Raw genomic sequence first — 24,512 nt, forward strand, 5'->3', positions numbered from 1 at the left:
CAAGCGTTTTCGATAACTTGCCATGAGTCTTTTACAGCGCTGTGGAGGAATTTTGGCCCACTCATCTTTGCAGAATTGTTGTAAGTCAGCCACATTGGAGGGTTTTCGGGCATGAACTGCCTTTTTAAGGTCATGCCACAGCATCTCAATTGGATTCAGGTCAGGACTTTGACTAGGCCACTCCAAAGTCTTCATTTTGTTTTTCTTCAGCCATTCAGAAGTGGACTTGCTGGTGTGCTTTGGATCATTGTCCTGCTGCAGAACCCAAGTTCGCTTCAGCTTGAGGTCACAAACGGATGGCCGGACATTCTCCTTCAGGATATTTTGGTACACAGCAGAATTCATGGTTCCATTTATCACAGCATGTCTTCCAGGGCCTGAAGCAGCAAAACAGCCCCAGACCATCACACTACCACCACCATATTTTACTGTTGGTATGATGTTCTTTTTCTGAAATGCGGTGTTACTTTTACGCCACACATAATGGGACACACACCTTCCAAAAAGTTCAACTTTTGTCTCGTCTGTCCACAGAGTATTATCCCAAAAGTCTTGGGGATCATCAAGATGTTTTCTGGCAAAACTGAGATGAGCCTTTATGTTCTTTTTGCTCAGCAGTGGTTTTCGTCTTGGAACTCTGCCATGCAAACCATTTTTGCCCAGTCTCTTTCTTATGGTGGAGTCATGAACACTCACCTTAACTGAGGCAAGTGAGGCCTGCAGTTTTTTGGATGTTGTTGTGGGGTCTTTTGTGACCTCTTGGATGAGTTGTCGCTGCGCTCTTGGGGTAATTTTGGTCGGCTGGCCACTCCTGGGAAGGTTCTCCACTGTTCCATGTTTTCGCCATTTGTGGATAATGGCTCTCACTGTGGTTCGCTGCAGTCCCAAAGCTTTAGAAATGGCTTTATAACCTTTTCCGGACTGATAGAGCTTCATTATTCTCTTTCTCATTTGTTTTTGAATTTCTTTGGCTCTTGGCATGATGTCTAGCTTTTGAGGATCTTTTGGTCTACTTCACTTTGTCAGGCAGGTCCTATTTAAGTGATTTCTTGATTGTGAACAGGTGTGGCAGTAATCAGGCCTGGGTGTGGCTAGAGAAATTGAACTCAGGTGCGATAAACCAGAGTTATGTTTTGACAGGGGGGTGAACACTTGTTCACACAGGGCTATGTAGTTTTGGATTTTGTTTTCCCTTAATAAAAACCTTCATTTAAAAACTGCATGACGTGTTTACTTGTGTTATCTTTGACTAATATTTAAATTTGTTTGATGATCTGAAACAGTGTGACAAACATGCAAAAAGATAAGAAATCAATAAGGGGGCAAACACTTTTTCACACCACTATATTGTGTTGAATGCTGAATTGAAGTCTAGGAACAGCATTCATACGCAGGAGTTCTTTGACTCTAGGTGGGTGAGGGCTGGATGGAAAACAGCAGTAATGGCATCCTCTGTGGACCTGTTTGACCTGTATGCAAACTGGTAGCACAGTGAACCCCAGCACAGTGGAACATATTTTGTTTCTGAATAGAAATGAATAAAGTCACACAAAATAAGCAGAGATTGTACTGAGAGTGTCCCATGATCCTATCCCAAATAAAGCCTAACAAGAATGTATGTAAATGTGTAAACAGAAAGATGTCTTAAAAGAAATCAAAGAAATTCAGGGCCTGTCTTATGGAGAGCAAGCTGAGTTCCCGTAGGGCTTCTAAAACACACATTAACAATCACTGTCAGCCTTACTTGTGAAATGACAGCACTATCACACCCACATTTTCCACAGCAGTTTAAGAAATGTCTGCTTAAGAGATATATTTATTTGTTGGTGCATAACTTGTCTGTTAAAACCACACCCTGTAATTAAAGGCTCAATTACACATCAGTATACTTCCTCTGATTCAGCTATCAGTTTTGGGCTTAGCCCAACTATTTTATTGAGACTCTTAGGTTATAACACTCCCTCCTAATGTACTCACTACCAGCTGAATATATGTGTTTCTCCCCCAGTATTTGCATTCATACTCAGAAAATGGATCTATGGTCTGGAAGGATCATGCTAGTAAAATTAGAGGCATACCCTATGATAGCTTCACCTTCATTCTAGTCCACTTTAAATTAGCATTCAGCTTGTCCTGTCATCCAGAACCAAAGGCATTAGCTAGATCTAAGAACACAACAATGGGGTAGGAGTGATCCTGAAGGAGGAGCTGGTGAGGAATGTTTTAGAAGTGAAAAGTGTCAGACAGGGTGATCAGTTTGAAGTTGGAAATTGAAGGGGTAATGCTGAATGTAGTCAGTGGTTATGCTCCACAAGTAGGGTGTGAGTTAGAAGGGAAGGAGATATTCTGGAGTGAGTTAGATGAGGTGATGGAGAGTATTCCCAGAGAAGAGAGAGTGGTGAATGGGGCAGACTTCAATGGGCATGTTGGTGAGGGGAACAAAGGTGATGGGCAGGTTTGGTGTTAAGGGAAGGAACCTAGAAGGACAGATGGTGGTGGACTTTGCTAAGAGGATGGAAATGGCTGTAGTTAACACCTATTTCCAGAAGAGGGAGGAACATAGAGTTACATATAAGAGTGGCGGTAGGAGTACGCAGGTAGACTACATTTTGTGTAGACGAGGCAATCTGAGAGAGATTAGTGACTGCAAAGTGGTGGTAGTAGAAAGTGTAGCCAGACAGCATCGGATGGTGGTGTGTAGGATGACTCTGGTGGTCAGGAAGAAGAGGAAAGACAGAAAAGAAGACCAAGTGGTGGAAGTTGCAAAAGAAAGAATTCAGAGGAATTCAGACAGAAGTTGAGACAGGCTTTGGGTGATCAGGAAGAACTTCCAGATGACTGGGAAACTACAGCAGAAGTGATCAGGTGTGTCATCTGGAACGAGGAAAGAAGATAAGGAAACATGGTGGTGGAACGAGGAAGTACAGGACAGTATTCAGAGGAAGAGGCTAGCTAAAAAGAAGTGGGATGTAGAAAGGACAGAAGACAGTAGACAGGATTACAAGAAATTGCAGCGTAGAGTGAAGAGGGAGGTGGCAATGACCAAGCAGAAAACATATGATGAGTTGTATGCCAGGTTAGACACAAGTTTTCTCTTAGGCACTTTTCTCCTTATTAAATAGTGCCTTGGTGAACTTGTATGAAAACCTGCCCTAGCACATTCCTTTTTCCATCTAGCTTTTCTGAGCCTTAGGATAATTAAAGCAAACAGAAAGCACCTGACCAGAAACTGGAGTGCCACAGTGAACGGTGTGAATACTTTGAGATTTGAGTTTTGATTCTTGATTAATTTTCAGACAACTCTACACTGTAACCCCCCATTATCAAGACAACACGATGTAATAGATTTTTTGACTTTTCTTGATTTTTGACTACTTTTGTTGACTTTAAAGTTTAGACGAGAGTTCTGCCAACTTAAATCTTCAAGTTCACCACTTACATTTTCGTGTTTTATCAGCATGTGACGCTGTGGAATAAACCAGGTTTCAGCTAACTTTTAGTTGTGTAGTCTTTATTTACATTTATTGAGCAGTCCTTAAATACAATTACAACATACTTTTTCCTTTATAAAAGGAAAACTTATCTTACTGCAGCAAAAATTATTCAACAAGAGCATCTAGTTGTTGAGAGTAGAAACGCATGGCACTGAAATACAGGAATATAATTAGGTGAAATAAATTCAAGTTGGCAGAAGTCTCATCTAAACTTGTAAACTTTACTAAAGTCAACAAAAGTAGTCAGAAATTGAGAAAACCCAAACATCTATTGCATCATGTAGCCTTGATAATTTAGCATTTTCTCACCTTTTTTTTTTCCCAGTGATGGCCATGGCTTCATTTTGTCTTCATGGCTGAATGAATGAAGTGTGTAATGATGGGTAGAAATGACAACTGTATCCATTCAAATTTGAGTCCATAACACAATAAAATGTGCTTAAAGGGGTCTGAAAATTTTAAATCCACTGCACAACATTGTCCAAATAGAATAAGGAAGCCAAAACTTAAGATACTGCAGCACAGCACCTGTAGGTGCTCATCAGCAGCAAGACCACTTACCTCAGATAAACTAACCACCCCAAATTTATATTCGAGTCAGTGAATGGAAACTAGTAAAAAAAGGGTGAGGAAGAGCATGTTTCAACTCTTCTATGGCCAGAATTTTAAAGAAAGACAAGATGACAACTCATTCACTTTTTACTGATATTGAAATCAAACAATGAGCAGAAATGGTCAAGCAACAGTTGGCTATTAACTATGCCTTTAAAACCACAACTGTCTAATTTCAGTGACAAATGTTTTATATACTGTATATATATTGCCTTCTGTATCTGTACATAGGTACACACATAGAGTACATACACTGCTGATGTTTAAACATACATACAAACGGGTCACATTTATTGTAATGACTGGACTTAGTTCAGTTCCTGACTGGAGAGGCTTTTCAAAAGGAAATGCATAGATTGGAAAACTGAACACAATATGCCACAAGCAGGCTCACAGTTCAAAGTACCCACACTGAATCTGGAGTTTTGTTTTAGAGTTTGGTCCTTTACAAACATTATGAAGATACTTTTTTCTAAGGATGGGAAAACGGTCAGACAAGGATACATATGACTGACAGGCTAAGAATTGGAGTACAGCATCATGGAAATGATATTGTTTGGTGGCCATGTGAAGCAGGCTGTAGTGTAGCTCTAGGCCCAAACAAACATCAACTCTTCCCTTCAAGTGTCCCAATTAACCATCCTAATACAAGTGTTACACAAGGCCACAGACCAGAAGAATTGACGGAGATCTAACTGGCCTTGATCTCAGTACAATAAACAACAAGAAAAAAGAATTATAAGGACTTGATTGGTCTGTGAAAGAAATAAAACCTTCTTAGGGCAGAAAATGATGAGCTGGTGCTTCAAGGCTAATCTCTACATCTCTGCCAGGAGGAGGCAGATGGGGATGGGACCACTGGCCATAACCTTTCACTTGGGAAAAACAGGGCTCTCCATGGAAAACAGATAAGGACAAAGGTGCAGAGGTTCTGAGATGCAGGTCCTCTTGTTTTCAAAATACAGATGGCAGGACATCAGTAGTTGGGTTGGTGTGTGGTGATACAGGATGATTTAGAATGAAGCCCTGAGCTTAGCTGCCTAGCGGACGAGTGGGGACTGCTTCAGGGAAATGAGGACGGAGCGCATGCGGGAAACATCTTTGGCCTGCTTGCTTGACTTGGGGTTGAAGTCGCAGAGCCGGGCCACCCGCTCCCACTCCGTGCCGGGGTTGTTCTCATTCAGATCTGAAATCATGGCCTCCTCAGCTGCCCTACATGGAGCAGAGCAGAGAAGAGAAGAAAAAAATAACATGGAACAGAGAACAGTTAGTGGTGGAAGAGGTGGGATATACTTACAGCTCTGTGAAAAGTCCTCTGCTGATCACCAAAACACACAAACTGCTAGAAAACTCTGCTGCGCCTCCTGAGGTCAGCAGTGTTGGTTCTGGCATGATTTATTTGAAACATAAATTCAATTTTAGTTTAAATTTCAGCCTGGTCTCAAGATTTGAGATATGCTCTCCCAATCTCTTTGTGTATCTCTACGCTATAACTCATAAGTCTCCCTTGAAAAAAAAATTGACTTTGTTGGTCCAGCAGAGTCTCCCTCAGAGTGGGACAGTCCAATCATTACACAGAAACTGACATGTTTAGGCTCAAAGACAAGCTACAACAGCCTCATTACCTGTGGCATGCCTCCAACTATGCTTACACATTAAACAGTCACTTGTATTTTCAACTGTCCACAACAGTAATTGGAGGCAGACAGACCACTATGATGAGAAATCCAAAGAGAAATCAAAGTGAAACAAAAATTAAGTAAGATCTGATAAGCAATTTTGGCTGGTTAAAAATACAGTTCTGTACAGAACTGAGGGAGGGGTGTTTGCCCATACCCATTCACTTCACTTTGCATGTTTACAATGTTCTTTCCTCTGCAAGAACAATGTACAAGGATGATGAGATTATTTGTATACTTGTTCTTCATCGCAAAGGAACAATAACGGCAAGTTTTACAATTTTGCTTTTAACCAAGCCCAAAAGAACTGGAAGCACTACTGTGCCTTAGCCATGCATTTTGCTGCAATTGGAAAGCAAAGAATGTATTTATTTTGATTTTATGCATCACAGTTGTGGAGCAGATAAAATTAATAAATTCTTGGTCAAGACCAAGCGGTTTTTAAAATAAAACTAAAATAAAAAACACTACAGGACTTATCACACACTACAAATTAAAACAAAAACGAACCCCCACCCCCCAAAAAACCCTGGATCAATTCCACTATAACAAAACATTGATATAAGCCACAGATTATGAATCAAAATAAGACCTCATAACACCTGACCCTCAAACACAACAACAGCACTGCCATATTAGACTTCTGATATTTTCTAGTCCCCTCCCCATCTGCAGGCCCCACAGCTACTAACTACAACACAGGATGAGAAGCCAGTGAACATTCACTGTCATAACCAACTACAAATACACAAGGGACTAGAAGGACTATAATATCACAGAAGTGACAATACATCAAACCTCTATCTAGGCAGTAGATCCAACTACTGGGCAAGTAAACTGGTTATCTGTGCAAAGTATAATTATGAAACACACACACACACACAAACATATATATAAAGAACTGCATCTATCCCTTGTCAAAAATAAGAATTTGAAGATGCTGGCGTTTCATATGTTTACTTAACTGGTCTAGGCGGTAGCAAGGATGGTTAATGTGTGTGCTTTAAGGTGCATAGGAAAAGAAAACAGGAAGAAACAGTTTCACAAGTCAGAGTTTAGAAGAGACAGATAGGGGAGGGGATAAATGAAAGATGGCAAAAATGAGGTAAATGCAGATGCTGAGAGCCAGCATGCAAAACCAACTTAAAAATAAAACCATTTTCTTTAAACGTGTTCTACAGAGGTGAGGGTGCAGCCTTTGGTTCAGTGAGAGTCTCTGTATACAGTATAGTGTCTTATGTCAGGTTTCTGACGGACACATTCACAGGGACAATGTGGTCTCATTTGTAAAATGCTGTAGGTTCCTTTTTAAAAATGAACACAAATTAAGCTAATCTAAAGATGTTAAAAGTTCATCTAGATGCTTTTATTTCTTTATAATTAGCAATAAACACAACCTATATGTTCTTACTCAATGCTTATAAATGAGGCCCCTTCAGTCCGTTTTAGAGACTCACACCAAACATGACAACCTTCATCTATACACTAATAAAATCTTGAACAGGTTTTACAGTACTAGGAGTTCTTCCTTATCGACCTTGAAAAGCTGAAGAAGAAGAAATAGAACATACAGTATACACCACCATGCGGGCTAATGGTCATTCCCAAGTATTAACATGGCAAAACCAAAGGCGGCACTGCTCAGGCTACTGCATAGCTAGCTTGGCAAATTAGCAAGTCATCCTGCAGGACAGCAGTAGCTAGAAAGCAGCTAAAAGTCTAATAAAGCACAAACACAGTTCATTCTGAAGTAGTTGTGTGTCCATGAAATGACCAGTGGTGCCTGCAATAAAATCTTGGTGTAAATTGAAGCTGTAATCCACACAAGGAAACCAGAGATAATGGGGGCAAGTCAAGACATCTACAGGTTCAAGAAACCAAATTCTTCAAAAGAGCCCATGGCATGCTTTTCCTTGTTTTCCGACTCATCTACAATGGTGAATTAACATCGATAATTGATCTAAAGACAATTGACCTAAAGCTCAAAAAATGAGGTGTACATATGTTTTAGTATTTCTATGCAGAGGCTACTTGGTTTATACAAGTCTCGCAAACTCTGGCTTGCAAGACTTTTAGCCAAATTAAAGTATTAAGTCTAACCTACAAGCAGCCTGCCATTGAAGCAATCTGGGGCAGTGACCGATCAGCTCATCAATGCTGGAAAAAGAAAAGTTTAGAGTATACTGATACAAACACCACATCCAATTATAGACACACAACTTCCTCAAACAAATCTATAAAGATCTTATTCATTTAGGAAGTAGTGGGGGGTGGGTCACAAATGCAAAGGTGTTAAGTGGAAACAAAACATTTTCTGTGAAGGTTCAAACCAAACAATTAGTTGCAAAATGTTCTGCTAAAATGATTTCAAAGGTAATAGTATGGAAGTGAAGGATGGCCGAGAAAGCAACACAGGCACAGTTATGAAAGCATGAAACCAATTTCCACTGATGTGATTATGTGGCATGCAGTCACTTTTTACTGAATCATCCTGACAGGCATCCACTCACAAAGGGCATGCAGACACATGCTATGACAATTATTGCTGCAGATTATATAAAGGGAAAAAAAGAACAAAACAAAACAAAACAAAAACAAAAAAACAAATACCAAACTAGATGAGAACAGTAACCATTATAAATCAAGTAGAAAAACTAATGCACTAATGAGATGAATAAATGTCAGTGTTTGGATGCTGGGAGTTGATGACAATGAAAAAAACAAAAGCAAAAATAAATGACTAAATAAAAAGGAGCATGTTAGTTGGAGCAACATACACATAACCAATGAGCTCAGAGAAGGGCTGCTTGTAGAAGTCTTCATCCAACACCCTGGGCAAATATCCACCCAAACGACAGAGCAGCAAGAAGGCAGGAGAGAAGAGAAACAGCAGTAAAAGGGAGAAGAGGATGGAAACAAGTATTAAAGTATTATAGGTTACTACAATATAATACGATCAAGCATTTAATCAAAAGCTTAGATTTTAGGAAGGCCTTCTACAGGCAGTGTCAGGGGGGTTTCCAAGGCTCAGGGAGGCTCTTGGCTGATTGTGTAAGGGAATGACTTCAGACAATATCAGATTTCTCCAACTTATGAACCCGTCCGTCAGTTAAATGGCTTTCCAATATATGTTGCACATTTATGACTAATAACATTTAATGGGTTTTATTTGACTACTGATCAGGCAAAACATGCAAATTCAATATAATGATTTGATCTCTAGTAAATCAGGGGGATAGGACTCTTTTTTATTTTACAGCATAAATCAAGTGATTAATCAATTAGCTTGAAAAAAGAAAATGTAAAAGGTTAATAATGAAAATACTCTGTAAAAATGGAAACAGAGTGTTTCATGTACAAAACACATCCATATTAGGTTTATAGAATTGCAACCCTTCTCTACCAAACAGAGAGCTGCCAGATGAATATGGAGCCGTGGCTGCTTGCACTTCATTATTAATAGGGCAGCAGGGCTACATTACAGTGCAGGAGAAACAGAGACTCAACTCTGCAAAATGAGGAGTTACCTGGTGGGTGCAGGACATAAATATGGCAACAACGCAACATATTATGCATCCTAAATAGTAGTACTGTACATGTTAAACCATATAATAATCCAACACTTGACTTTGTTGGTCCAGCAGAGTCTCCCTCAGAGTGGGACAGTCCAATCATTACACAGAAACTGACATGTTTAGGCTCAAAGACAAGCTACAACAGCCTCATTACCTGTGGCATGCCTCCAACTATGCTTACACATTAAACAGTCACTTGTATTTTCAACTGTCCACAACAGTAATTGGAGGCAGACAGACCACTATGATGAGAAATCCAAAGAGAAATCAAAGTGAAACAAAAATTAAGTAAGATCTGATAAGCAATTTTGGCTGGTTAAAAATACAGTTCTGTACAGAACTGAGGGAGGGGTGTTTGCCCATACCCATTCACTTCACTTTGCATGTTTACAATGTTCTTTCCTCTGCAAGAACAATGTACAAGGATGATGAGATTATTTGTATACTTGTTCTTCATCGCAAAGGAACAATAACGGCAAGTTTTACAATTTTGCTTTTAACCAAGCCCAAAAAAACTGGAAGCACTACTGTGCCTTAGCCATGCATTTTGCTGCAATTGGAAAGCAAAGAATGTATTTATTTTGATTTTATGCATCACAGTTGTGGAGCAGATAAAATTAATAAATTCTTGGTCAAGACCAAGCGGTTTTTAAAATAAAACTAAAATAAAAAACACTACAGGACTTATCACACACTACAAATTAAAACAAAAACGAACCCCCACCCCCCAAAAAACCCTGGATCAATTCCACTATAACAAAACATTGATATAAGCCACAGATTATGAATCAAAATAAGACCTCATAACACCTGACCCTCAAACACAACAACAGCACTGCCATATTAGACTTCTGATATTTTCTAGTCCCCTCCCCATCTGCAGGCCCCACAGCTACTAACTACAACACAGGATGAGAAGCCAGTGAACATTCACTGTCATAACCAACTACAAATACACAAGGGACTACAAGGACTATAATATCACAGAAGTGACAATACATCAAACCTCTATCTAGGCAGTAGATCCAACTACTGGGCAAGTAAACTGGTTATCTGTGCAAAGTATAATTATGAAACACACACACACACACAAACATATATATAAAGAACTGCATCTATCCCTTGTCAAAAATAAGAATTTGAAGATGCTGGCGTTTCATATGTTTACTTAACTGGTCTAGGCGGTAGCAAGGATGGTTAATGTGTGTGCTTTAAGGTGCATAGGAAAAGAAAACAGGAAGAAACAGTTTCACAAGTCAGAGTTTAGAAGAGACAGATAGGGGAGGGGATAAATGAAAGATGGCAAAAATGAGGTAAATGCAGATGCTGAGAGCCAGCATGCAAAACCAACTTAAAAATAAAACCATTTTCTTTAAACGTGTTCTACAGAGGTGAGGGTGCAGCCTTTGGTTCAGTGAGAGTCTCTGTATACAGTATAGTGTCTTATGTCAGGTTTCTGACAGACACATTCACAGGAACACTGTGGTCTCATTTGTAAAATGCTGTAGGTTCCTTTTTAAAAATGAACACAAATTAAGCTAATCTAAAGATGTTAAAAGTTCATCTAGATGCTTTTATTTCTTTATAATTAGCAATAAACACAACCTATATGTTCTTACTCAATGCTTATAAATGAGGCCCCTTCAGTCCGTTTTAGAGACTCACACCAAACATGACAACCTTCATCTATACACTAATAAAATCTTGAACAGGTTTTACAGTACTAGGAGTTCTTCCTTATCGACCTTGAAAAGCTGAAGAAGAAGAAATAGAACATACAGTATACACCACCATGCGGGCTAATGGTCATTCCCAAGTATTAACATAGCAAAACCAAAGGCGGCACTGCTCAGGCTACTGCATAGCTAGCTTGGCAAATTAGCAAGTCATCCTGCAGGACAGCAGTAGCTAGAAAGCAGCTTAAAGTCTAATAAAGCACAAACACAGTTCATTCTGAAGTAGTTGTGTGTCCATGAAATGACCAGTGGTGCCTGCAATAAAATCTTGGTGTAAATTGAAGCTGTAATCCACACAAGGAAACCAGAGATAATGGGGGCAAGTCAAGACATCTACAGGTTCAAGAAACCAAATTCTTCAAATTATCTAAACCTCATAAAACTATCTTCCAAGTCAAAACATGGTATTAGTTGGAGTTTGTGAATCCTGCAGACGGCTCAAGTTTAAGTCCAATTATATGTGGTTAAGCACATGAAATGAAAACAGTAGTAATTTGAGAGGGGATGTGACAAAAAAATAATGCCTAACAAGATTATTTACGGTTCTATGATGGAATTACCTTAGTAAGTACAGATGTGTCCAGAAAGCAGACAACTTGACTTTCATGCCCTGTAATAAATTAACCTCTGTTGCATAAAATATTTAGCTTAGCACAATCGTGCACACTGCCCTTTTCATAAGTTAGGGGCTGTGGCTGGAAATATGGGAAGTTAAAGAGCCCATGACATGCTTTTCCTTGTTTTCCGACTCATCTACAATGTTACAATGGTGAATTAACATCGAGTACAGATCTAAAGACAATTGACCTAAAGCTCAAAAAATGAGGTGTACATATGTTTTAGTATTTCTATGCAGAGGCTACTTGGTTTATACAAGTCTCGCAAACTCTGGCTTGCAAGACTTTTAGCCAAATTAAAGTATTAAGTCTAACCTACAAGCAGCCTGCCATTGAAGCAATCTGGGGCAGTGACCGATCAGCTCATCAATGCTGGAAAAAGAAAAGTTTAGAGTATACTGATACAAACACCACATCCAATTATAGACACACAACTTCCTCAAACAAATCTATAAAGATCTTATTCATTTAGGAAGTAGTGGGGGGTGGGTCACAAATGCAAAGGTGTTAAGTGGAAACAAAACATTTTCTGTGAAGGTTCAAACCAAACAATTAGTTGCAAAATGTTCTGCTAAAATGATTTCAAAGGTAATAGTATGGAAGTGAAGGATGGCCGAGAAAGCAACACAGGCACAGTTATGAAAGCATGAAACCAATTTCCACTGATGTGATTATGTGGCATGCAGTCACTTTTTACTGAATCATCCTGACAGGCATCCACTCACAAAGGGCATGCAGACACATGCTATGACAATTATTGCTGCAGATTATATAAAGGGAAAAAAAGAACAAAACAAAACAAAACAAAAACAAAAAAACAAATACCAAACTAGATGAGAACAGTAACCATTATAAATCAAGTAGAAAAACTAATGCACTAATGAGATGAATAAATGTCAGTGTTTGGATGCTGGGAGTTGATGACAATGAAAAAAACAAAAGCAAAAATAAATGACTAAATAAAAAGGAGCATGTTAGTTGGAGCAACATACACATAACCAATGAGCTCAGAGAAGGGCTGCTTGTAGAAGTCTTCATCCAACACCCTGGGCAAATATCCACCCAAACGACAGAGCAGCAAGAAGGCAGGAGAGAAGAGAAACAGCAGTAAAAGGGAGAAGAGGATGGAAACAAGTATTAAAGTATTATAGGTTACTACAATATAATACGATCAAGCATTTAATCAAAAGCTTAGATTTTAGGAAGGCCTTCTACAGGCAGTGTCAGGGGGGTTTCCAAGGCTCAAGGAGGCTCTTGGCTGATTGTGTAAGGGAATGACTTCAGACAATATCAGATTTCTCCAACTTATGAACCCGTCCGTCAGTTAAATGGCTTTCCAATATATGTTGCACATTTATGACTAATAACATTTAATGGGTTTTATTTGACTACTGATCAGGCAAAACATGCAAATTCAATATAATGATTTGATCTCTAGTAAATCAGGGGGATAGGACTCTTTTTTATTTTACAGCATAAATCAAGTGATTAATCAATTAGCTTGAAAAAAGAAAATGTAAAAGGTTAATAATGAAAATACTCTGTAAAAATGGAAACAGAGTGTTTCATGTACAAAACACATCCATATTAGGTTTATAGAATTGCAACCCTTCTCTACCAAACAGAGAGCTGCCAGATGAATATGGAGCCGTGGCTGCTTGCACTTCATTATTAATAGGGCAGCAGGGCTACATTACAGTGCAGGAGAAACAGAGACTCAACTCTGCAAAATGAGGAGTTACCTGGTGGGTGCAGGACATAAATATGGCAACAACGCAACATATTATGCATCCTAAATAGTAGTACTGTACATGTTAAACCATATAATAATCCAACACTCAGAGTTATGCAGTGTTTTTATGACCTACACCAAAATTTAGAACAAAATGTACTTGTAAGTGAAATCTGTAGAATGCTCTTTAAAATGTGTCAATTCCAGATTTGAAAAAATATTTCTAAAATTACATTTGAATTTCATTTGTTTAAACCAGTCTATGCAATTGGCACAATTCTTAGATACCACTGTGGATTGAACCTCACACTATTCAGTCAGCAGGCTACATGTTACTAATGCAAAGAGCCAGCTGTCCTGATAGCTAATAACTTAGCTTGAACTGGCAAAACTGAGGCAGTGTACTACTAAAAAAAAAAGATAGCTGCCTTTAACATCCATAACATCCCTGTCCATGACTAGCCTAACATTATTGGCAGTCTCAAGATACTTAAACTGGAAAGCAGGTTAGAAAATGCTGTGTAGCAGGAACCAGTATTATTGAAACTGTATGAAAATGGGAGACAAACAGCACAGTAGTATTTGTTGCAGGGTTGCTTGGTTGGACTGTAGAGGTTTGAATTGTCCTGAGGCTGCTAGCGAGTGGGCCTCTGAATAATCACAGACAAGGGTGGGTGTTTCACAGCATATACAATGCTGCAATACTGCTGTGAACGTTATCATGTTCTTAGCAAATCTACTGTAGCTTCTCAAAAAAAGCCATGAAAATAAAATTCTTTTCACATTATGTGTGAAACTATCAATGGCTAACTGTAGGATCTGACAGATCGGTACCACACATGCTGGGACACCAACACAGTGGGTACATCCCGATTCCCTTATTTGATTGTTGATCCTCAATTGACAAGGAAGTTGTTATGGTCTGTCATCTTGAAGGATGTCCCAAAGCTCTTAGTCCTGCTGGCTGCTGAAGGAGCCATGAGTGAAGATACAAGAAACCATCCTTTGCAGAAGTCTTTGATGGACTGACATGCCTCTTTATCTGAAATCAGTTGGTGACTGGATGCTTCAGATGAAGGATCAGAGGAAAGAACATGTCAGGATGTATGCGTTTTCTCGATTCTTCTCTCTTCACTTTTTTCCATTGCAATGGAAAAGATGGAAGTGAGGAAAACATGGATGCAAATAAGGGACCTGGGATGTACCCATTCTGTCTGTGGAACCTCAAGGCTGAGATGGACCAATTTCTTTTCCTGTTATTGGTAAAACACACTGGAAATGTTTTTTAAAGTGTTTTCTATGCATGTCTCACGCTGCAGATAGAATTCCATTATATCAAATGTTTCAATTGAATGGAATGACGCTTCAGTAGCCCTTATGTCTCGCAGTGCTTTTTCCCAGTTAGACTCCACACACTGTCAGGTATATGTTCACCTATGGCTGAATCCAAGACTCCTGCAATTATTTAAGAACTATTAACTTCCTTTGTAAATATAAAAGCTTTGTTTTTGAGACTGCAGGTTATTGCTAATCATCAATATCGTTATTTTGTTTTTCTGTTCTGCCATGCATTGTAAATATGCTTTTTTTTTTTTTTTTAACTGTAAAATCAGCCCTCGCTCAGCTCCACTGATCCCTTGTACCCAGGTTCTAATTCTCTATGAAGCCAGTACCTGTTACTGGTTTTGGTTTTCTCCAGTTGCTCATTCTGCCTGGCGTGCCACTCCTCTAGCTCCACCTTGGCCTTCTCCTTCCACTCCAACTCCTGCTTGCGAGAGTTGGCATCTGGGGAGGGAGATGAACAAGACGAGCAATGACAAAGTAGTGAGGCAGATAATGGTAATAAAAATGACAGGGCAGCAGACAATGGATGAAAATAAGGAATTCAGTGAACATTAGATCTAATGACATCAACCTTTACTTGTCATTGTCATATCTCAGAGAGCAGTGGGCCAGTTTTATTCCCCTATAAACATATAGAGGTCATCTAGTCTGTACTTACCCAATACCTCCAGCCTCTCTCTTTGCTCCTCCCTCCACTTGCGCAAGCTTTCCGGTTCAGCCTGCAGCCGGTCTGCATTGGAAATTGCTGCATAAGCATCTGATGGACCATTGCTTTCCTGAGAAACAATGAAGATGATGATAGGCAGATGACAAAGAAGTTGAACAGACTGCCCTGTGGTGTGGTCGTAACAACCCGGAGCTGAACATGTTAAAAACTGTGGAAACGATAGGGTGGGGGAGCGCCTCCAAAAATCCACCATCTCTGCACACTATATTCAGCAGCACAGTTTCAATCGTGGAGTCCTACAAGTTCCTGGGCTCCACAATCTCTCAGGACTTGAAGTGAACAACCAAACAGCCAAACACAAGGACAGTTTCTTCCCCCGGGCCGTCACTCTGATGAAGGCCGTCACTCTGATGAAGAGTTAGTCTATGTTTAAGGGTATGGCAGAATGCTGTACACATCACTGTGCAACAACATAAAGATCTACATTAGCTCTTTTAACTTATGTATATATGCATGTGTGTACATTTGTCTTTTTTTTTTTTTACTTGTGGTTTGGGTTTTATTCTGTTTTTATATCGTTATGAAATTCCTGGTATTTTTGATAATACTTGGAAGACGCTGGAAAACCATTTTATCAATGAGCTTTACAGAGACATGGTAAAGAAACAGTCCCTCATCCTGAATCTTTCCAAATATTATCTGAAATTTCTAATGAATCAGCTATTGTAGCCAGTTTCTTGTCCTGATTCCTATATGGATACATACAACATATATGCTTGTAAAAGTCAGATACATGCTGTTGGAAAGGATTACACCCAAGCTGGCCCACTTTCTGTTTTATCAGCTTAGTTTCTCTCACTGCCAGAAAGAAGTCCTGATAGTGCAAAAGGCAGCAAGGTTGCAATGACTGCACAGGAAAAGGAAGTTGGAGTGAAATCTAACAGCCAGATATTCCAGCCTGTGACATTAGCACTGAAATCATGCTGCTACTGTGCTACAAGAAAATAAGTATTTTTCCAATCCACCACATAAATACTACAACTCACCTCCTTCAAAAATAATTTAATTTATTACAAATTTTGTTTAATGTTTTAGTGTTTTGGACATCATTCCTATCAGTAATATTTTAAATACTAAATTGCTGGCACCTGACAAAGAGATACAGCCAGTCAAAGAATCAGACAATTTAAACCAGCCACCAGGCTACCCAAATATTTTAAGAGAGGAAAATCACAGGTGGGTTGTTTCTTACCTAAACAGTGTAAGTGTATCTGATGTAGTTGTGCATGCAAATAATTTTTGTGCAGTGAAGTTTTATTGGCAGCATTTCAGGAGGGCTACCTTTAAGTGTTACACCCAAATAAAGTGGTTTAGATCATCTATCTGATGGCTTATTTACAAGTAGTCCAACTACCTGACTGCTGCTTTTTTCTTCACCACCCAAACTTATTTTAGCAATATCACTATACTCCTAGATTTCAGCAATTCACTTTATAATTAGTGATAGAAATGATGGTCAGGTCTCAAAACCCATTTTAGTGAATAAGAATTATGGCAAAAATATGAAAGGCCCAAGTTGTAATAAAACCACATTAGTCTTTAAATGTCGCAATTAAACAAAAATCATCTAACAATGTCAGCATGTTGGGTCATTATCTACAGTATGGGAATAATCCACCTGGCAATGCTGAAGTTTTTACATCACTGCAAAATTATGGAAAACAAATATCACGTTAGCAGTGCAGTTTTGGCCATTTACCAAGACAATAACATCAGTGTCCTGCCAGAAATAATCTGCAGACTCAGCAGAGACAAGAACACACAGCTTCTTAAAAGGAAGCAAGCAAAAGCTCTACATATAAAGATCAAGGGTTCATGTAGATCATGAGTGCAAACAGGTTGTTTCAAAGCCTTTTCCATTCTCTCATAAAATATAAAGATACAAACATAATGATAGGATAAATCTGGTAATTTAAGCACCAAATTGTTAAGAAAAACAATGTAAAAAGGTGTTACCCCGTAAAGATCTCCATTGACAGCTCCATCTAAAAAAAAACAAAGACATGAAAAATGGTTGTTAGAAATCGAGCAGACCACAAACATGACTACATACAGTATGTTTGGGGACAAAAAAAATCTACAACAATTAGACCTGGGCTAACTGGGAACCCCTTACCTTTGCTGAATCCTCAACGTTTTCATGTAGTTACACATATTTTATAATATGAAATGTAAGCTTTTCTGACCCACTACAACTGCTAAACCACAACGAAGCTGCAGCTTAACGGAAATGAAACGGCCATTAAGCTCCATCAATTTCCTCCTGTAGCTCGCTGGCAAACACAGCTGCAGCTGCGTGTAGTGCTGCCAGCAAGTAGTCAAGCTTGATGGGAAGCAATGAATGATGGCCAAGAACTGATGTTACAGACAACTTCATTCATTTTAGAAAAAGCTAGCTAAAACCTGGACCTTCATATAACAAACAAATATTCCGAGACATCCGTTTACATTTTGTCATTTGTCAATTTAATTTTTTTAATTGACGCAGATAAAGGATAATGTTAACGCTAGCTAAATCCACTGGACTAATTTGCTAGCTCAGCTAACGTTAGCAAGCTGGCTAAAAGACCACCAACTACCAATGTCCTTTTGGAACCACGTTAACCTTAAACGGAACACTTCTTATTTAGAAACAAGAACAACCCCTGAAATTAAAGTTTGGCTAACGAGACGGAAAGTGCTAAGACTGAACTTAGGCGAAATATCACCGCTTAACCGCAGCAAACCCACCGTTGGAGTCTCCCAGCGACGAGGGCACCTCTCCGCTGTCCAAGATGCTAAAGCCTTCGTCGTTTTCAATCCCCGCGATTTCGCTCTCTTGCTGGGCCAAGAACGCGGCAGCAGGGTCCTCCTCCGAGCCGACACCGTTTCCAGCGGTGGGCGTATTTAGCATGTCAAAATCATCCATGTTGTGTATGCTTGTGGTAGGACAGATACGAGAAACGAAAAGAAAGCCTTGGAGGTGATCGAAATTGATTACTGTAACGGCAAGAAGGCCGGGGGGTGGGGGGCTTAAAGCTAGCAAAGCGGAAACAGGTGGACAACCAACCACAAACCAGGACGAGTGACTGACAGTAAAAAAAACCAATCGCACAACAGTTTCTTAACAATTAGACCAATCAAATTCTTGAATCCTCCTTCAAGACAGGTCCCATGACCTGCGACGTGCTGTCAGAATTGAGCAAAATCCGCAGACTACGATTATGAGAGAGTGATATCATTGGCAGGTTTTTTATTTTCAGTATATTATATTGGTGTTAATAAATAAATGAAATAAATGAATATAAAAGAACTTCTTGTTTTATAGAAATAAAGACAGTTTCTACTGTTGTGCAGGCAGCAATAAGATGTTCTTCAGGGTGTTTGGTTTCCTCTGTACCTTTAAGCCTAAAGGGCCTGTTGCAGAGAAACATCCCCACACCTTGTTGCTGTCAAAACCCACAATGAAATTGCTTTTTCTGCTGATGTGTAGTGTTCCGCTTAAATGCAAAAAGCTTAACATAGGTCTCAACAGATTATAAAATCCTCTTCCACATTCCTTCTGTCAAACACCAGCCAAATCTTTGGCTTTCTTTCTGTCACCCTGGCAACTGTGTCTAGCTCTAAACATAATGTCAGAGTGATTAATTATTAAGTTCTGACAGTGTCAAAGGCTCGGGTGACAAGCAAACACTTACTCAAGGTTATGTAGCTGGTTACATGCTGGTTTTGAACCACATCAGAAGAATGTCAGTGTGATTCAGAAAACACTTGTTAGGTTGTTGGAGCAACTCAGTGATACAGTATTTGAAAGCTAAAACTTATAGCCTTCTGCTTTGAGCTCAGAACCAGTGTCTCTGAATGCAAAGTACCCAGTTGTTGCTTACGTTATAAACATGCCGAACTTGGAAAATCACGCCAAGTGGGGGGGATTTGTTGTTCTCCATTAACTTAGTATTGCTTAGTATTGGGTGAAGGTGACTGACTGCGGTGTCTTTTTACAAAAAACTGAAATATGCCTAGAAGCAACTCTGTGGTAGGATGCACTACCAACAGGGCAAAGAACCCAGACTTAAAGTTTTAAAAGCTGCCAAACAAAACCTCGAAGCTTTAAGAAAACGAAACTTGCTAAGAAATGAGGCATTAGCAGCGGTGGAAAGTAACTACAGTACATTTACTCAAGTACTGTACTTAAGTACAGTTTTCACTAGTGCAAAGGTGTTAAGCAGAAACAAAACATTTTCTGTGAAAGTTCAAACTAAACAATGTATTTGCAAAATGTTTTGCTGAAATGATTTATAGGGTAATAGTATGGAAGTGAATGATGGCTGAGAAAGCAACGCAGGCACAGTTGTGAAAGAATGAAACTGATTTCCACTGATGTGATTATGATGCTTTCATCAGCTGTTCTTTCTGTAGCGACCACACTCATACATTTCAGAAAGATGTCTGCAGACTATTAGGTAATAATTCGACATTGATTTTAACCTCAAATATGAGAATTTAGTTTTTGGTGTTCATGGTCATTGTATGGGACGTTTACATGGAGAACAAAACATTTTAATTAATTGTCATTCAAGACAAATTTTCTACACAAATGCAAATTTGAAAAAACAAAAACAAACCCTGCTTCCTACCTTTTTGTAACTACATGGACTTTACATAAAGACCATCTCCTCTTCTAACAATGCAAAAGCTTTGAAGACTTTTATGCTTTATAAAAAATATCAGTTCTTTGTTAATATGTAGCTTTCCCTTTATTTTATTTTACCCATGTCCACCCACATTTCAAGGAACAGCTCAACAGAGAAGTGACCCTGCAGTGAACCCGAGCACAGCCGACGGTGGCCGAGGAGAGTCGATCCTGCATCAGCAGCCATGTTGTGAGTCAATTCTCATGAATTCGAAAAAAAAACAGTGTGACCTTCTAAGAGAGAATAGTTATGAATTTGGACAAACACAGACCTGTTCATTTTACGCCGTTAGAACAGCTTCGCGCATGCATGCAATCACGCGCGCGCAAACACAGACGTAAAGTCGCACAAACACACAGAAGTGCTCACTGGGTCAATATAACATCAAAACCGATGCGCACTTTTATCAAATCCATTCATTATTAGCAAGTCACCCTTGCAAAAAAAGCGGTAGGAAAAGTGCATATTGGCTTCGTTTGGGGTGCAGGCTTCGAAAATGGAATCAAGTCACCATCTGGGTGGATGAATCAAATGATCAGAATTACATGCTGGGACCAAGTACTTCAAAATGTATTAGGAACAGAGCGCAGTGCATTGCTTTATATATAAAATAAATATGGCATCAAAAATAGCGTTTTGATGGGTTTTAAACTCAAGGTACTTAACTGATGAGACTAAATGTATAAAGACACATAATGCTATTCATCTTTTGTAATCTCACTTTTAATGGTACTGTAATTCAACATGGATCTTACAAAAAAGTGAGGAACATGAAACAACTGAATACAGCTGCATAGAATACCTGACAGTACAGTTAGTAATAATCTGCATAATGAGTGTGTGTGGTACATCACTTCTGTTTGGAATAGACTGAATGAAGAATACTTCATTTGAAATTTGGCATGAGGGACTATTGGGAAGGATTCACATACTGCAACTTTGTTGGAACTCCAATCAACTGATATAGAAGGCAGAGTGCTGAAGTCAGCACAGCTATAATGGGTGTGTATGGTCCATAAATCCAAGTTTCATTTACAATGTTTTTCCCCCACAGATAATGTGGCTACTGTAACTATTTCAGCGAGAGGCAGGGTACATCCTGGTCTATCACAGGGCTGACACAGACAGACAACCACACGCAGTCACACTCACTCCTAGGGGCAATTTAGAATCACCAATCAACCTAGGCTGCACATCTTTGAACTGTGGGAGGAGGCCGAGGTCCAACATAAACCGATACAATTTAATAAAATGTATCCAAAATTTTGATAGAACCTGTAGTGTACAATGCAGTATGTATTAGTACATACAGACTCCACAAATATTTTTTGAAATAAAATACATCTTCAGAAGGTATGAAAAAAAAATTGCCTTAAAGATATGTGTTGATGGAATAAATAAAAAAATGAATATAAATTCACCATATTGCTACAGCAAGAGCTGCTGCCTTAACATTTCATTAACATAAGCCAGAATAATACTTCAACTGATTGCATAAGAACTGATTTCATACCCCTAATGCGTCCAAGACTATATACTATACTAACCTGTTAAAAGTCTTAGAGCACTTTCATAAATAAACACCTTAAATAATTAAATTAATAACATGGAAATGTTTCAGCAATATTTTGGTCACATCTGAAATAAGCTTTCTGTTTCATGAAAGATTTTCGATCCAACCACATATTACAAATAGAGCAGATCATTTTGGCATGAGCATGACTGTAGATGAACTCAAAAGCTGATGCTGTGTTATAAAGGCTCTAAGTGTTCTTCAACAAGCAGAAAATAATCATTAAAAATATTTAACTCGTACTTAATACTGAGATAATGGTTTTATTGCATTTTCCTTCATTGTAGCCTTCAGAATGTATCCCAACGATATGCTTGCGTATAAATCTGGACAGTATACTGTAGGTACTAATTCACTTTCAGATTGGCAGTCTTCTTGTAGATAACAATCCTTGTATTAGGAAATCAGGACAATATCCTTCAATATGTCCTCCTCGTTGAATAGTCTAACACCATGCTAGCGGCTCCGAGTAATGCAGGTTCCTCCAAGTCTGAAGTGACAACCTTGATGCTCCGGACAGAGTCGAGGGCTCTATCAGTGATGATGCGTTGCACTGGGGCCTGGTAATAAGAGGCCAAGACTCCAGACAGGATCACCAGCGAGGGATTGACTATGTGGAGGATGTTGATGATGCCCAAACCGAGAGCTGTGGAGGCTGGAGAGGGCAAGTTGAAGACAGGTAGAAATTAGATTTTTCTCTATTTTTAAAAGAAGATGATATATGAACTCTGGAGGACAGCGATGGGCAGAAGGAGCATTGCATTAATTTTGTTTAGCAGTGTAAAACATTTGAGGTTTCTGTAAAAGGGACTTGTTTCTGTTTTTTATTTTGTATGGATTTTTGATTTTGCTGTATCTTACAGGACTTCTGCATTTCATCACTGCTAGTCAAGTTCAGACTGACATTGAGTCTGAGCACAAATGATGACATTTATATCAATTGATCAAAAAAAACATGTAATGTTGTAACAATACAGTATATACCGCGTAAGTAATTGATAGTTACTAATTCCACTGTAAAGATCCCTGCCCAGAATATGCTTGAATCCCGTTATTCACTAAAAGTTAAATAAAGCCCATGGTGTAGTTTGAATTTCTCATAAAAACAAAAAAACCTATGTATGTGTGCTTGCTTTGTGTGCTGACCCTTGTTCAGAACAGCGTCAGCTTTGGAGTTCCCTTGTCTGGCTGCACTGATGAGGTGGGCGGCAGTGACTGGGTCTGAGAGCTTCACATCCATCCCCTCCACCTTCAGCAGGTCCTCTGAAAGACACATCAACACACAGGTCAGATGTTATATAAAATATGAGAATGACATGGTAATGTAAAGGAAATACATATTGATCTTGATTTAAAATAGCTCCAACCAATAAAACTAGCCAGCCTATTCAATTTAGTGCTTTACTGAGAGTCTAAACCTCAGTGTGCACAAAAGCGTCTCTATTTCGGAGAAGCCCATGACACCTGGTGTGTTATGCAGATGTAACATTTTTTGGGTGAACTATTCCTTCATGCAGGTATAATGTTAAAAGGTAATCAAAAATAAAAGTTGTTTCATGGTGTACACTCTACAAGATTAGAAGACACCCCTTTACCCACCAACCTCTGCATCTTAGAGGACTAACTGAGTCTCAGCACATTTCTTGACGCTTCATACCGTACACACACAAAGACATCCACTCACCATCGTGCAGCCTTTTAGCCTCTCTCTGCAGGGCCATGCCAGATGCGTAGGCCTCTATGCATCCATGACTGCCACACGAACACTCTGGGCCTTCTAATGAAACAATGATGTGACCCAGCTCTGCAGCGCAGAAGGTACTGCCGTGGACCAGCTCGTTGTGATGGATAATCCCTCCTCCAATACCTACGCACAGAGTTACAACTTTACTTCCTCAGGCTGTCAGTGCAGTTAAGCAACCAAACTAATTTGTTAAAAGAACAGAGTATAACAGCATTATCAATTACCTTCAAATAAGGCCAATGATGATCACAATCTGCATTAACTCATGATACAGGGCTAAAGTAGAAAATGTCTTAATGATGCCCAGACTATTGTATGTTGGACTAACATCACACCAACACATCAGCTGTCCACAAACTTTTAGAGAGACATGAGTGCAAATCGATGCAACAAACAGACGCAAACAAGGATGAACAAAAGCAAATTCCACTGACAAATGTTTAAAACTTATCTTTGTATCTTTATGCTGTTTGTTCATTATCTTGGGGTGAGAGACAACAGTGATGCCCTGACACTGAAAAAAGCCACCCCATTGTCACTTTGCAATCCATTTGTCAGCTTCACAATGCACACTGCCATGTACTGTAGTTTTATATACAGTGGCAAGAAAAAGTATGTGAACCTTTTGGAATTTCATGGCTTTCTGCATTAATTTGTCATAAAATGTGATCTGATCTTCATCTAAGTCAAGAGTACTGACGAATATAATGTGCCTAATATAACACAAAAAATCTGATCTTTCATGTCTTTATTGAGAACAACCATAAAAATCTCATAGTGCTAGTGGAAAAAGTATGTGAACCCTTGAGTTAATGACCTCAAAAAAGCTAACTGGACTCAGGTGTTAGCATACCTGGAGCCTTGTTAAGAAAATAAGTTTGGAGGTGTGGACTAGAGATACTTTGACTGATAAATGCGCTTATGTGATCCATGCCTCGCCAAAAAGAGCTTTCAGAAGATCCACGATCAAGAATTGTTGATTTACATAAAGCTAGAAAGGGTTATA

At 39.1% G+C, this 24,512-nt stretch overlaps 2 protein-coding genes across 4 annotated transcripts in view; both read right to left on the reverse strand.

The window, feature by feature from the left end:
• Nucleotides 1–4,180: 4,180 nt before the first annotated feature.
• clta (clathrin, light chain A) lies at nucleotides 4,181–18,548 on the reverse strand. Of its 3 annotated transcripts, XM_020618427.1 has the most exons (6): nucleotides 18,247–18,548; nucleotides 17,473–17,501; nucleotides 15,448–15,565; nucleotides 15,119–15,230; nucleotides 12,706–12,759; nucleotides 10,461–10,569 (listed from the first exon to the last, which is right to left on the reverse strand). In XM_020618427.1, exons 1-6 carry the CDS (start codon nucleotides 18,422–18,424, stop codon nucleotides 10,476–10,478), a joined length of 585 nt encoding a protein of 194 aa, XP_020474083.1. In that variant the 5' UTR covers nucleotides 18,425–18,548; the 3' UTR covers nucleotides 10,461–10,475. The 3 variants fall into 3 exon arrangements, with proteins under 3 accessions (XP_020474082.1, XP_020474083.1, XP_020474084.1); XM_020618426.1 differs by lacking the exons at nucleotides 10,461–10,569; nucleotides 12,706–12,759 and adding an exon at nucleotides 4,181–5,318 and having other exon boundaries at nucleotides 18,247–18,537; XM_020618428.1 differs by lacking the exon at nucleotides 10,461–10,569 and having other exon boundaries at nucleotides 11,931–12,759; nucleotides 18,247–18,546.
• Nucleotides 18,549–22,049: 3,501 nt separating this feature from the next.
• gne (glucosamine (UDP-N-acetyl)-2-epimerase/N-acetylmannosamine kinase) overlaps nucleotides 22,050–24,512 on the reverse strand; it is a 9,321-nt gene continuing 6,858 nt past the window's right edge. Inside the window, exons 9-11 of the mRNA XM_020618456.1 lie at nucleotides 23,447–23,652; nucleotides 22,909–23,025; nucleotides 22,050–22,417 (exon numbers count right to left, since the gene is read on the reverse strand). Coding sequence (XP_020474112.1) covers nucleotides 22,182–22,417; nucleotides 22,909–23,025; nucleotides 23,447–23,652 — 559 coding nt within the window. The 3' untranslated portion in view covers nucleotides 22,050–22,181. The remainder of the gene's footprint in view (nucleotides 22,418–22,908; nucleotides 23,026–23,446; nucleotides 23,653–24,512) is intronic.

The sequence above is a fragment of the Monopterus albus genome, unplaced genomic scaffold (genome assembly GCF_001952655.1).
Source record: "Monopterus albus unplaced genomic scaffold, M_albus_1.0 scaffold205.1, whole genome shotgun sequence".
NCBI lineage: Eukaryota > Metazoa > Chordata > Actinopteri > Synbranchiformes > Synbranchidae > Monopterus > Monopterus albus.